Below are 15,263 nucleotides of genomic sequence, written 5' to 3'. Positions count from 1 at the left end.
CATAATCACAATCAAAGGGCAGAAACTACAGGCAGTGGACCAGTTCACTTATCTTGGCAGCACCCTCTCCCAAGCAGTGACTACTGATGCAGAAGTTAACTGCAGAATAGCAAATGCAAGTTCTGCTTTCGGTAGACTGCGCTCCACTGTATGGGAACGTCAAGGAATCAGCCCAGCAATAAAACTGAAGGTCTACAGTGCCGTGGTACTCACTGTCCTCCTGTATGCCTGTGAAACGTGGACCATGTATTGAAGGCATGCAAGACAGCTCAATCATTTCCACATGACTTGTCTTTGCAGAATATTACGCATCAGATGGCAAGACAAAGTACCAGACACAAGTTCTCTCTAGAACAAGTCTACCATCAGTCCACACACTGCTGATGAAAGCGCAGACCCGGTGGGCAGATCATGTCATCCATATATCAGATGAACGCATACCCAAGCAGCTCCTTTTTGGGGAACTCTCTGCTGGAAGACACTCGCATGGAGGGCAGAAGAAACGTTACAAAGACACACTCAAGGCCTCCTGAAGTCGCTTGACATAGACACGACCATCTGGGATACGCTGGCCCAAAACTGCCCTACCTGGCGCTGCCTCATCCACAAGGGCTGTCAAGCTTACAAAGCAAGGTGCATTGCTGAAGCACAACTTAGGCGCAAGCTGCGCAAGTCCAGAGCCACCAGTGCAACAACTACAGTGCCTACACAAGTCTGTCAGTATGTGCCAGGACATTCCGTGCCCAAATTCGCCTGATCAGTCATCTTCGGACACACTGCATCCAGCCTCAAAATAACTAATGGTGTCGAGGTCCTCATTGATGACGATGGACGAACAACACCTATAAAATAGGAATATCTGCAAATTTGTTTTGAAAAAAACCCTTTCAAGAGCTGCATTGAGTAAGTTTGATTTTCTGTCTTTAATAATCGATGAATTCTGAAGGTTTCACCATTTTTAGCATCCTCTCTTTCCTATTTCCTTCACCCCATGTTGTACAATAAGACAAGTCCTTAAGTGATTCATCTTTTTCTGCAAATCAAATGACTGTTGCCAGACTTCTAGCTACAGAGCTCATAGCTCAACCCAATCCTCTTTATAATCAATCATTTAGAGAAACTACTGGATAATGATCAAGAGCAGGACCTTGGCTCGTTTTCTTCTCCACTGCCAAAAAGACCAAACTTCTGTTCATTTTAATACTTTTATGTTCACTTGCAAACATAGAATAACACAATTCCCACACATAATGGGGTGGCACAGTAGTTAGCACTGCTGCCTCACAGCGCCAGAGACCAGGTTCAATTCCTGGCTTGGATCATTGTGCAAACTCCACACGGACAGACAGGGTAACCCACCCTGTCTGTGTGGGTTACCTCTGGGTGCTCTGGTTTCCTCCCACAGTCCAAAGATGTGTGCAGGTTATGTGGATTGGCCATGTTAAATTGTCTCTTAGTCTTAGGGGGACTAGCAGGGTAAATACATGGGGTTATGGGGTTAGGGATCGGGTGGGACTGTTGTCAGTGCAGACTCAATGGGCTACATGCCCGCCTCCTGCACTGTAGAGATTCTACGATTCTATAATACATTTACTTGCAGGTCTAGAGATTCAAACTAGCAGTGAGCCAGTGGACACCGATACATCCGCGACTGCCACCCCAGGGACATCAGCCACTTACTGGGCCTTGACCCGTCCACGCCGGAGCGTGGTCTGGATATCCACCGACCGATGAAACCAAAATGCAACCCGACAGCAACCTGAAACACCCAACTGTGCAGACCCATCTAACGATGCAGTAACTGCAAACAAGGCAACAAATCCTCCAACTGCACACCGACCAGGGCAAAGACAGATGCACCATAGAAAGCATTTTTTCTGGCTGTATCACAGCTTGGTATGGCTCCTGCATTGCCCAAGGCCACAAGGAACTACAAAAGTTCGTGAATGTAGCCCAATCCATCGTGCAAATCAGCCTCCCATCAATTGACTCTGTCTACACTTCCCACTGCCTCGGCAAAGCAGCCGACATAATCAAGGACCCGATGCACTCCGGATATTCTCTCTTCCACCTTTTTCCGTCGGGAAAAAGATACAAAAGTCTGAGGTCACGTACCAACCGACTCAAGAACAGCTTCTTCCCTGCTGTTGTCAGATTTTTGAATGAATTTACCTTGCATTAAGTTAATCTTTCTCTACACCCTAGCTATAACTGTAACACTACATTCTGCATTTCTCTTGTTTCCTTCTCTATGAACGGTATATTTTGTCTGTATAGCACAAGAAACTACTTTTCAGCGTATGAAAGACAGAGATTGAGGGGAGATCTAATAGAGGTGTATAAGATTATGAAGGGTATAGATAAACAGTGGTAAGCTTTTTCCTAGATTGGAAACAAATATTACGAGGAGCCACGGGCTCAGGGTGTGGGGGTCGAGGTATAATTCGGATATTAGAGGGAGGTTTTTCACACAGAGGGTTGTGGGGATATGGAATGCACTGCCAAGTAAGGTGGTGGAGGCAGGCACGCTGGAGTGTTTAAGGGATACTTAGATAGGCACTTGAGCGGAATAGAGATGGAGGGATATAGGAGACTGTTTTAAATAAGGATCAAGAGCCTTGGGACGTTCCTGGGAATCAATTGATACCTATGGACCTTTCAACGTATTTTCTGGCTCACTTGTTTTACTTTTGAGCTCCTGGGGATTCCCTTGAATGTTTGCATAAGGTGTGCATGTTATTGATGTTTTTCTCTTTTACCCCACAGGTGCTTTGGTCTGCCTTGTTGTCCAACAAGGGGCATACATGTGGTGGGTCGTGCGAGGGCTGCTCTTGGGTGTTTCGAGAGTTGCCTAGTGCTTCACGCTTAGTGTACGCTTAAACTGGACCAGCTGACGGGCAACACGACAGCTCAGTGACTATCACTGTTTGCTGTGCAGATACATGGATTTGGGCCAGTATCTGTGGGAGTTTGCTTGCGTGGGTTTTCTCCGGGTGCTCCGGTTTCCTCCCACACCCCAAAGATGTGCTCTTAGGCTGATTGGTGTAACAAATTGTCCCTAAATTAGTCTCCCCTCAATCTGGTTTCCAGTGTGGAGTGTCATAAGTGTAGTCAAGAGTCATGGGTGGAAGAGGGAACTCACAATGTTAAAATGGCGGCGTGGGCTCGTTGGGCTGAAGGGCCTGTTTCCCGTGCTGTGTTGTTCTTTGTTCTTCAATACATGTGACAATGATAAGTCTAAAGAAGAAAGGAAATGCCATTTTCAAAGCTTAATCAGTTTATTTATGTTTTCGCAAAGATTAATATTTTTTAATGGTACTACATTTTGACAAATTACTAAACAGGCTGAGATTAACCTCAACAAAAAGCACAGCGTTCATTGAATTCTCATGTCACAAACAGCCATAAGAGGAACATTGTGTTCATCAGTTCAAAAATTAAAGCAGTATTACACACGTTGTTTCTTTTTCAATGAATAATGTTAGCAAAGTTTTGCTTAAGTGGAAAAATATTACGAATTCAATATTGCACGGTGCAGAATGGATAGCTAAAATCCACAAGTGTGGATTACAAGTGTAATCACATAATTACACAAACAGAAATCAGAAGACACACTGTGGTCACTAAGTCGCTATCAGAAATCCATGGGATCAGGTGGAATGTCTGTTTTATATACCATCAAATATTATTCTCCATTGTACTCAAATCAGCCCTGCACCCAATATTATCAATTACCTGACGGGTGGGATTGATAGAAATTGCCCTCACTGTCTATGTAATTTACTACGACTGCTACATTCAATCCAGGAACATACAGAAATGGAATAGGCCTCAAACCTGCCTAACCTGCCTAAATCATGGTTGATCCGCACTCCATTTCTCTGCCTTTGTTGTATCTAACAAAAATCCATCTATCTCACAAACTCCAATTAACTTGCACAGCCTTATGGGGAGAAAGAGTTCAACCAGCTTGTGTTAAAAAAAGCTTCTTAATTGGCCTAGCTCTAATTTTAAGATTATGCTGCACTGTTTTTCATTCACCACTGGAGGATATATCTTCTCTATATCTATGCTAGCAAATCCTTTTTAACATTTGAAAGACTTTGATCAGACCACCCTTCATCCTTCTACTTAGAAGGGAACGCAAACGCAATTTATGCAGCCTGTCCTCAAAGTTTAAGCCCCAGTAACATTCTGGTGAATCTGTGCAAAACCAATGCCATACATCTTTTCTGAGGTGCAGTTCCCAGAACTGAATGCAGTATTGCAAATGGGGTTTAACTAATGTTCCATAGACATAGAAGATAGGGGAAGGAGGAGGCCATTTGGCCCTTCGATCCTGCTTCACCATTCATCATGATCAGGGCTGACTGTCCAACTCAATAGCCTAATCTTGCTTTCCCCCCATTATCTTTGATCCCATTTGCCCTAAGTGCTATATCAAGCTGCCTCTTGAATACATTCAATCTTTTGGCATCAACTACTTCCTGTGGTAATGAATTCCACAGGCTCACCACTCTGAGTGAAGAAATATCTCATTTCTGTCCAAAATGGGCTACCCTGAATCCTCAAGGCTGTGGGGAATCCTCCATACAAGCTGGGTGGTACAGTGGTTAGCACTACTGCCTCGTGGCTCCAGGAACCTGGGTTCAATTCCAGCCTCATGTGTGTGTGTGTGTGTAGTTTGCATATTCCCCCATGACTGCATGGATTTCGTCTGGGTGTTCCGGTTTCCTGCCGCAGTCCATAGATGTGTAGGTTAGGTGGATTAGCCATCAGAAGTTGCGGCTGAGGAGTGGGGCAAGGGATCTAGGTAAAATTTCTGCACTGTCGGGATTCCTTGTCTAAGGTGAAGCATAACTTCCTTAATATGATTTTAAACTTCATCTCCTTGAGGAAAAGGCCAACACACATCAACCTTTTTTGAATCCATATCTCAAGTTGTTATAACATAAACAGTGTAGCAAAATAAAACAGTGTTCACTCCATTCCTCTGGATTTTGCTCAAATCTAAATACTTGCAAGGTGATACTTAATTATACAGGAACTAAAACTGATTCTAATCCATGTTACTGTTGGTTAGAGTACTTGGCTAGGATCCCCGGTAGGTACTGTACGAGAAGGGACTCAGGAGAAGAGCAATGTGGTGCTTCTGACTTGCATCCGAGACGTTGAAAACAACCTGTGAGAACACACAATAAGACAGAATCAGCTATCAACTCCAAACAGATAAATTCCTTGCTTTTTGAACACGGGGCAATTCTGACTTTGTGCAATGACATGAAATGGAAATGTAAGTACAAGGAGTGATGTAAAATGGGCTGGCAATTCACTACTTTCCATTTCAGATTATCACACAAAATTCAAATTATCTCTATAAAATTGTTTAAATATATGTACCTCAAAAACTCCTGTCGTAAAATAAATTAAAAAATCATTTAATAGGAAACATTTAATAGGAAACAAAGTTATAGAGCATTTGCTGCAAGTAAATGCTCTCATTTACTTGCAGCAAATGCAATTAATAAATAAACTTTATTTATTAGATCACAAGTAAGGCTTACATTAATACTGCAGTGAAGTTACTGTGAAAACTCCCTACACTCCAGCACCTGTTCGGGTACACTGAGGGAGAATTTAGCACGGCCAGTGTACCTAACCAGATGAATGCAGTGCAAATGAAATACTTGTATCCTCATTACAACGTACTCACACAATTTCATTAAGTTTATTTGAACAGGCATTAGGCATCTAACATAAATATTATATATTAGAAATAAATTTCACTTCTCCTGTGTTGCATGATTTATGTTGAAAGTTAAAATCTTGGATACAACATTTTGCGTAGTTGTTACCTCTATGTATGGATAGAAACTGGCCATCTTTAATGATTGCCAATATTCATCTGTTGCAAACTTCATCTTGTATGTCCCAGGAACAAAGGTTTCTGAAGTAAGAAGACCTGGACACCTGCCATCGGAGTTTGTAACCCTGCAGACACAGAATTGCACAGCAAAGTCACAGCATTTGCTTCCTATATTTTTGTCTAGGCTGTGAAATCATAGAATAATACAGTGCAGAAGGATACTATTCAGCCCATTGAGTCTGCACCGACCACAATCCCACCCAGGCCCTAACTCCATTCATTTACCCTAGCTAGTCCCCCTGACACTAAGGGGCAATTTAGCATGGCCAATCCACCTAACTCGCACATCTTTGGACTGGGGGAGGAATCTGGAACACTCGGAGGAAACCCACACAGACACAGAGAACGTGCAACCTCCACACAGTGGCCCAAGCCAGAAATTGAACCCAGATTCCTAGTGCTGTGAGGGAGCAGTGCTAACCACAGTGTCACCGTGTCTCAAAATTATTTTTCTCCCTCATGCTCCCCTCCCCCCACTACTTTAAGCAAGCAGTACTAAATGGCATTATTTAGTTTACACAATAGTGACTTAAGAGCAAAGTGTGAAATAAACTGTGCAACACAAGCTACTGTTGCTCATTTTTGTCAATAAAGGTTGCAGTGACAAGAAACTGATTCTTTATGCTTCCTGCTATAACAAAAAATATTTTTAATAAAATGGCCAACAACTTCCACTTCAGCATCAAAAAGATGCTGCACAAAGGTGTAAAGAAAACTAGAAATATCAAACCAAAGGAGATATTACTAAGGGGGTGATTAAAAACTTATTCACAGATGGATAGAAGAAGTGGGGGAGGTGTTCTTCCATGTTGTATACTCTATGAATTTGTAACACTAAGGCAATCATTGCAATGTATTGCGCCAATGGGTGAATAGAGGTTTGGGATTCACAGGGGCCCCAAGAGCTAGAACCAGTGTTCAGGAGTGGGGCCACAGTGGATGTCGTTGGCAAGAGGGGTGGGATTGGTGAGCTAGTGGAGGTTCTATAAGTAAGGAAGAGCAAAGCAATGAAGGTATTTAAGAATGATGAGAATTTTAAATTTAAAGAAACTGGGTTCCTAAATACAATTAGTTCAATGAGAATGGGGTGAAGAGATTTTACTGGAAGATAGGGCACAGGCAGTAGAATTTTGAATGAGTTGAAGCCCCTGAAGGACAAGGGCTGGCCACTGTCTTGGGACTAGTTGAATCTGGAAACAACACATAGCTTATCTGCTACTGAAACTCAAATCTACCAGGGTCAACATGGAAGTAGTCAGTCTTCATGACAGACAGGCTATGAGTTGGAAGCTCAAGTCTGTGGTATAACACTGTAGGATGTTGAGCTTGCAAACATTTATTCAAGCTGAGACTGTGGCTGGCGAGGAACATAGATTTGGTGGAAATGGTACTGAGTTCATGATGAAGATATCCTTCCAACATTTAATTGGCGGAAATTGCAGCTGAACTAAAACTGGATGTTGAACAAGCAGTCTAACAGACAATGAAGATTGATAAGAGATTGTGCAGAGACAGAGTTGAATGTCATCCATATACATGTGAAATGATGTTGCCAAAGAGCAGCATATAGATGAGGATAAAGGGAAATCTTTATTAGAGAAGCTTTGGCTATTATCAGATAAGTGAGGGTGGAACCCAGCACAGGCAGCTGCAATGAGTTGGCCAGTGGAGGGAAAAGCATTGGAGAAGGTTGGTTTATAGGCTGCTTATAGCCCAATACTGAATTTTAAACGTTCAAGAATGCTATTTATGCCAGTATCCAGAAATTGCTCAGTGAAATCCCGAATTGATAAGCCGGCAGTCAGAATTCAGTTCATAATATGTAAAGTTTAAAGGCCTTTGTGAATTAGTATCATTGGCAAACAAATTATTAGGTACATGAATTAGTTTTTTTTAGAAGGAAAGCTAGAATATCACTGCTCCTATAAGAACATAAGAACATAAGAAATAGGAGCAGGAGTAGGCCATCCAGCCCTTCGAGCCTGCCCCGCCATTCAATAAGATCATGGCTGATCTGTCGTGGCTCAGTTCCACTTTCCCGCCCTCTCCCCATAACCCTTAATCCCCTCTCTTATCAAAAACCCATCAACCCGCGTCTTAAAAATATTTAGCGAGGCAGCCTCCACCACTTCAACGGGCAGAGAATTCCAGAGATTCACCACCCTTTGAGTGAAAAAGTTCCTCCTCAACTCTGTTCTAACCCGCCCCCCCTTTATCTTGAGGCTGTGCCCCCTAGTCCTACTGTCCTTTCTGAGCAGGATAGAGGCTCCACCTCTATCCTATCCATCCCATTCATCATCTTATATGTCTCAACGAGATCTCCCCTCATTCTTCTAAGCTCTAACGAGTACAAGCCTAGTTTATTCAGCCTCTCCTCATAGCTCAACCCCCTCAACTCCAGCATCAGCCTAGTAAACCTCCTCTGCACTCCCTCCAAGGCCAAAATATCCTTGCGTAAGTGCGGCGACCAAAACTGCACACAGTACTCCAGCTGCGGCCTCACCAGTGCCCTATACAGCTGCAGCAAGACCTCCCTACTTTTATATTCAATCCCCCTCGCTATGAAGGCCAGCATCCCATTCGCCTTCCTGACCACCTGCTGCACCTGCAGGCTGGGTTTTTGCAACTCATGCACAAGGACCCCGAGGTCCCTCTGCACCGTCGCCTGCTGCAGTTTTTCGCCACGTAAGTAATAATCCTTCCTACCATTATTCCTACCAAAGTGGACCACCTCGCACTTGCCAACATTAAATTCCATTTGCCATTTCCTGGCCCATTCGCCCAGCCTATCTAGATCCTTCTGCAGACTCTCCACACCCTCCGCGCAATTTGCCGTTCCACCAATGTTGGTGTCATCAGCAAATTTCGACACCATACACTCGGTTCCCTCCTCCAGATCATCTATATAAATGGTAAAAAGCTGAGGCCCCAGCACCGACCCCTGGGGCACTCCACTAGTCACCAACCACCAATCCGAATAGCACCCATTGACCCCCACTCTCTGCCTCCTATTTGACAGCCAATCCTCTATACACGCTAACACCCTACCCCCAACTCCATGCCCCCTTACCTTCTGCAATAACCTCTTGTGAGGTACCTTGTCAAACGCCTTCTGAAAATCAAGAAAGACCACATCCACCGGCTCTCCTCTATCCACCGCCCTAGACACATCCTCATAGAATTCCAATAAATTTGTCAGACACGACTTCCCCTTAACAAAACCGTGCTGCGTCTGCTCTATCAAGCAATTCCCCTCAAGATGCCTCGCTATTTCCTCCTTGATGACGGATTCTAACATTTTACCTACAACAGACGTTAAACTAACCGGCCTATAATTCCCTGCCTTTTGCCTGGCACCCTTCTTAAACAACAGCGTAACATTAGCCGTTTTCCAATCTTCCGGCACCTCCCCGGAATCCAGCGACGTTTGGAAAATAACCACCAAGGCATCCACTATCACCTCCGCCATTTCTTTCAGAACCCTTGGATGCATTCCATCAGGTCCTGGGGACTTGTCCACAATCAGTCCCTCCAGTCTGTCGAGCACCGTCTCTCTAGTAACTATAATGTCATTGAGACCCTCCTGTCCTACCATCTTTCCATCACTAACACCCGGCAAATTATTCACGTCCTCCTCCGTGAAGACCGAAACAAAAAAGTTATTCAAGGCCTCAGCCATTTCCCTATCCCCTACCACTAAGTCCCCCTTCTCATCCTCTAAGGGACCAACGTTCACCCTAGCCAGCCTCTTCCTTTTTATATATTTATAAAAACTCTTGCTATCCTTTTTTATATTAAGCGCTAGCCCAGCTCCATAGTTTCTCCTACCCTTCTTTATCAACTTCTTTGTCAATCTTTGTTGACTTTTAAACCTCTCCCAATCCTCTTCTCGCCCACTACTCTTAGCTACTCGAAACGCCTCCGCTTTTAATTTAACACTTTCCTTCACCTCCTTCGTTATCCACGGCTTTTTACCTCTCCTCCTACGGTCCTTTTTAACCATCGGAATAAATTTCTGCTGAGCACCAAGAAAGATCTCCTTAAAGATCCTCCACTGCTCTTCAGCAGACCTACCTTCCAACGCGCTCCCCCAGTCCACATTCGCCAATTCTTCTCTCATCCTACCGTACTCCCCTCTGTTCAAACAAAGGACGCGTGTCCAGGAACCCACTTTCTCCTCCTCCATCTGCACCAGAAACTCCACCATACAATGATCACTCTCCCCAAGAGGATCCTTCACCACAAGGTCCCTAATTCTACCCGCCTCGTTACATAACACCAGATCCAAGATAGCTCGCTCCCTCATCGGCTCCAACACACACTGTTCGAAGAAACTATCCCGGCAGCATTCCAAGAACTCCTCCTCGAGCCCACCGCGTCCAACATGGATCGACCAATCAATATGTAGATTGAAATCCCCCATAATTATCGCCATTCCATTCCTGCACGCTGCACTTATTTGCGCGTTAACAGCCCGCCCCTCCTCCAGATCATTATCTGGGGGCCTATAGACGACACCCACCAGCGTCTTCCTCCCTTTGCTGTTCCTAATCTCTACCCACAACGATTCCATTTTCTGCTCTTTGGTTCCTATATCATCCCTTGCTACCACCCTGATTCTATCCTTAATCCTTCCTCCCGCCTATCCTTCCTAAACACTTGATACCCCTGGATATTCAGCTCCCAGTCCCTGTCATCTTGCAGCCACGTCTCTGTAATGGCCACCAGATCATATCCATTTGTGTCGATCTGCGCCACCAGCTCATCCACTTTATTCCGAATGCTTCATGCATTCAGATAAAGCGCCTTCAACCCAGCCTTCACCTGGACCCTATTTGTCAGAACGCCACCAACCATACTCACGCCCCCTACTCCCTTTATTATTGGGACATCCTCGGCCTCTATCCTTACCTGTACCCTCTCCTTAACTTTAGACTCCGTAATGTCACCTACCCTCGCACCCTCCCCCCCCCAATTAGTTTGAAGCCCTGTCTACAGTCCTATTTACACGATTCGCCAGGACTCTGGTCCCAGCATTGTTCAGACCAACCCCATCCCACCCGAACAGGTCCCACCTACCCCAATACTGATGCCAATGCCCCATAAATTCAAACCCACTCCTCCCACACCAATCCCTGAGCCACCCATTCACTTCCTTAATCTTATCAACCTTACGCCCGTCTGCACTCAGTTCAGGCAGTAGCCCAGAGATAACCACCTTGTCGGTTCCACTTTTTAATTCCATTCCCAGCTTTTCATACTCCCTCCCCAGATCCTCAGTTTGCATTTTGCCTATGTCGTTGGCACCCACATGTACTACAACGACCGGATTCTCACCCTCCCACTCCAGGTTCCTCTGCAGCCCAGATGTGACATCCCGGACCCGAGCACCAGGCAGACAACACACCCTTCTGTGCACTTTGTCATTGTGACAAAGGACAGTGTCAATACCCTTAACCCCACTGTCCCCAATTACGACTACGTTCCTTATCACCTTCTCTTTGCCTATATCCTGCGTCTGCATCACTGTACCGTGTGCAGTTTGCTCACCAACCTCACCTCCCTCGTTCTCGTCCAGACTGGAAGCAAGAACCTTAAACCTGTTATGCAGATTGAGAGGCTGAGGCCTCCAGTCCCCACCCTCCTTCCTCCGGTCCCCACCCTCCTTCCTCCTCTCAGCAGCCCCCTCTTGTTCCTGACCCTTAGAGTTAGCCAGTCTAGGGGGGGGGGTGGATGTCTCTTGCACCCCATTGACAATGATACCCTCTCTCCCCCTGATGAGCCTCAGTGTCTGAAGCTCAGAGACCAGCTCATCTATTGTTCTTCTGGTCGTGGATCCTGCACAGCTAGCAACATTCCCAGAGTAAACCTGTTAGATGTGGCAAGGTCACCAGTACGCTTCAGCCTTTAGCAAGTCCAGTATGTTTACAATGGAGTTATCGCCTGTTAGAGGAGACCGGAGAGACTTTTAGTTAGCATCCCAATAAACAATGTGTTCCGACACCATTCTGGGACACTAGCATCCCTGAAGTTAACTGTTGGGTTCACACTGATTTTGTTATTGTGGTAAGATTTAGATGTGTAAAAGTGATCTGAATCAAATCAAAACAGCACTGTTTTAAATTTCCTCTTTTATCCTGGTGACAGCGTGAATACATTTTTTTTGTGTCTCTTTAGAGAACAAGCAATAAAAGGACATTTTCTTCCCTTTTGGCAATAGTCTGATAATTACACACCGGGGGAAAGCAAGATCAAACAGCTGGCTGACAAAAACATAACTGATTTTTACTCTCATGTGCTCCTCTAAGTGAATCTTCCTTTCAGCCATTCATGGTTAAATTTGACTTTACCCTCTTGCAATCTCTCTCCACGCCTTGTCCTCCACTCTGGAAACATTGACAGCGACATGAGCAGCAGGAACACCTTGTGCTGTGTTGAGTATGTGGGTAGTTAGAGGACTCTGTGCCATTCCGCAGGCTGGAGAGTTGTCCTATTACACAGAAGTTGTTCAATTAGTTAACTTTATTAATCAAACTGTACATTACATCTAGACACAGTGCAGTAAACAGTCAGCTCCTGCATCCTTATGGCTCTTCCTTTTACTCTTTGTGTGGGTTAGACGCAGAATTATCTATCCTGATCCTGCTGTCTTGATTTTACAAGTCTATTCCTGTTTTGTTGATGAGTCTAAATAGTTTCACATTTAGAAGTATCTCTCTGGTTATAAACAATGACACTGACCTACCTACCTGCCAGCTAAATGACTGCCGTGTAACGAGGCAGTAGTCTCTGAAGTGCCTCGACGTGACTCCAGATCCAAAGAACAAAGAACAACACAGCATGGGAAACAGGCCCTTCGGCCCAACGAGCCCGTGCCGCCATTTTAACATTGTGAGTGCCCTCTTCTACCTATCACCTTTGTCTACGTCTACTGGACTCCACAATAAAGGAGCCATAACCAGATGGAGGGACGGCTAGTTTAAGGACAATTTGTTACACCAATCAGCCTAACAGCACGTTTTTGGGGTGTGGGAGGAAATCGGAGCGCCTGGAGAAAACCCACACAAGCACGGGGAGAATGCACAAACTCCCACAGACACTGGCCCAAATCCATGTATCTGCACAGCAAACAGTGATAGTCACTGAGCTGTCGTGTTGCCCGTCAGCTGGTCCAGTTTAAGCATACACTAATGACGTGAAGCACTAGGCAACTCTCGAAGCAACGTCCAAGAGTAGCCCTTGCACAACCCACCACGTGTATGCCCCTTGTTGGACAACAAGGCGGACCGAATCACCTGTGGATTAAAAGAAAAGACATCAATAAACATGCTCAACTTATACAGACATTCACGGAATCCCCAGAAGCTCAGGCGTAAGACAAGTGAGCCATAAAATATGTTGGAAGGTCCATAGGAATCAATTGATTCCCAGGAACGTCCCAGGGCTCTTGACCTTTATTTAGAACAGTCTCCTATATCCCTCCATCTCTAGTCCACTCATGTGCCTATCTAAGTAAACCTTAAACAACTCTAGCGTGTTTGCCTCCACCACCCTACTTGGCAGTGCATTCCAGGCCCCCACAACCCTCTGTGTGAAAAACCTCCCTCTAACATCCGAATTATACCTCGCCCCCTCACCCTAACCCCATGGCCCCTCGTAATTTTTGTATCCAACCTAGGAAAAAGTTTACCACTGTTCACTCCATCTCAGCAGGCGACGGTGCAGAGGGACCTCGGGGTCCTTGTGCATGAGTCGCAAAAACCCAGCCTGCAGGTGCAGCAGGTGGTCAGGAAGGCGAATGGGATGCTGGCCTTCATAGCGAGGGGGATAGAATATAAAAGTAGGGAGGTCTTGCTGCAGCTGTATAGGGCATTGGTGAGGCCGCAGCTGGAGTACTGTGTGCAGTTTTGGTCGCTGCACTTACGCAAGGATATTTTGGCCTTGGAGGGAGTGCAGAGGAGGTTTACTAGGCTGATGCCGGAGTTGAGGGGGTTGAGCTATGAGGAGAGGCTGAATAAATTAGGCTTGTACTCGTTAGAGTTTAGAAGAATGAGGGGAGATCTCATTGAGACATGTAAGATGATGAATGGGATGGATAGGATAGAGGTGGAGAGACTCTTCCCGCTCAGAAAGGACAGTAGGACCAGGGGGCATAGCCTCAAGATAAAAGGGGGGATGGTTTAGAACGGAGTTGAGGAGGAACTTCTTCACTCAAAGGGTGGTGAATCTCTGGAATTCTCTGCCCGTTGAAGTGGTGGAGGCTGCCTCGCTAAATATTTTTAAGACGCAGGTTGATGGGTTTTTGGTAAGCGAGGGGATTAAGGGTTATGGGGAGAGGGCGGGAATGTGGAACTGAGCCACGACAGATCAGCCATGATCTTATTGAATGGCGGGGCAGGCTCGAAGGGCTAGATGGCCTACTCCTGCTCCTATTTCTTATGTTCTTATGTTCTTATAATCTTATACACTTCTATTAGATCTCCCCTCATTCCCCACCTTTCTAAGGAGAACAGCCCCAGTTTGCCCAATCTCTCCTCATAGCTCAGTCCTTCCATACCAGGCAGCATCCTAGTATACCTCCTCTGCACTCTGTCCAGGGTCTCCACATCCTTCCAGTAGGAAGGCGACCAGAACTGGATGTAGTACTCCAAATGCGGCCTAACCAACGTTCTATACAACTGCAACATTAGACGCCAGCTTTTATACTCTATACCCCTTCCTATAAAGGCAAGCATACCATAAGCCTTCTTTGTCACCTTCTCCACCTGTACTGCCACCTTCAAGGGCTTGTGTACTTGCACCCTTAGGTCCCTCTGCGTTTCTATACTCTTAATAGGCCTACCATTTATCGTATAACTCCCCCCGACATTATTTGTTCCAAACTGCATCACCTCGCATTTATCTGGATTAAATTCCATCTGCCATTTCTCTGCCCAATATACCAGCCTATCTATATCCTGCTGTATTGCCTGACACTGCTACTATCAGCAAGTCCAGCCATCTTCATGTCATCTGCAAACTTGCTGATCACACCACTTACTCCCTCTTCCAAGTCATTTATGTATATTACAAATAGCAAAGGTCCCAGTACTGACCCCTGCGGCACACCACTAATTACAGACCTCCAGCTAGAAAAAGACCCTTCCACTACTACTCTCTGTCTCCTGTTGCCCAGCCAGTTCTCAATCCATCTAGACACCTGTCCTTGTATCCCATGAGCCTTAGCCTTTTCCATCAACCTCCCATGAGGGACTTTGTCAAACGCCTTACTGAAATCCATATAGACGACATCCATGGCTCGTCCTTTGTTGACCGTTTTTGTCACCTTCTCAAAAAA

General features: G+C 45.3%; 1 protein-coding gene across 4 annotated transcripts in view; it reads right to left on the bottom strand.

The window, feature by feature from the left end:
* Positions 1-4,670: 4,670 nt before the first annotated feature.
* uraha (urate (5-hydroxyiso-) hydrolase a) overlaps positions 4,671-15,263 on the bottom strand; it is a 101,796-nt gene continuing 91,203 nt past the window's right edge. For all 4 annotated transcript variants that reach the window (XM_080186847.1, XM_080186845.1, XM_080186844.1 and 1 more), the window contains 3 exons: positions 12,277-12,416; positions 5,856-5,991; positions 4,671-5,182 (listed from right to left, as the gene is read on the bottom strand). In XM_080186847.1, coding sequence (XP_080042973.1) covers positions 5,093-5,182; positions 5,856-5,991; positions 12,277-12,416 — 366 coding nt within the window. In that variant the 3' untranslated portion in view covers positions 4,671-5,092. The remainder of the gene's footprint in view (positions 5,183-5,855; positions 5,992-12,276; positions 12,417-15,263) is intronic.

Source organism: Carcharhinus amblyrhynchos, chromosome 4, assembly GCF_965287045.1.
Source record: "Carcharhinus amblyrhynchos chromosome 4, sCarAmb.v2.hapA, whole genome shotgun sequence".
Lineage (NCBI taxonomy): Eukaryota > Metazoa > Chordata > Chondrichthyes > Carcharhiniformes > Carcharhinidae > Carcharhinus > Carcharhinus amblyrhynchos.
This window is presented reverse-complemented; position numbering and strand designations above follow the sequence as displayed.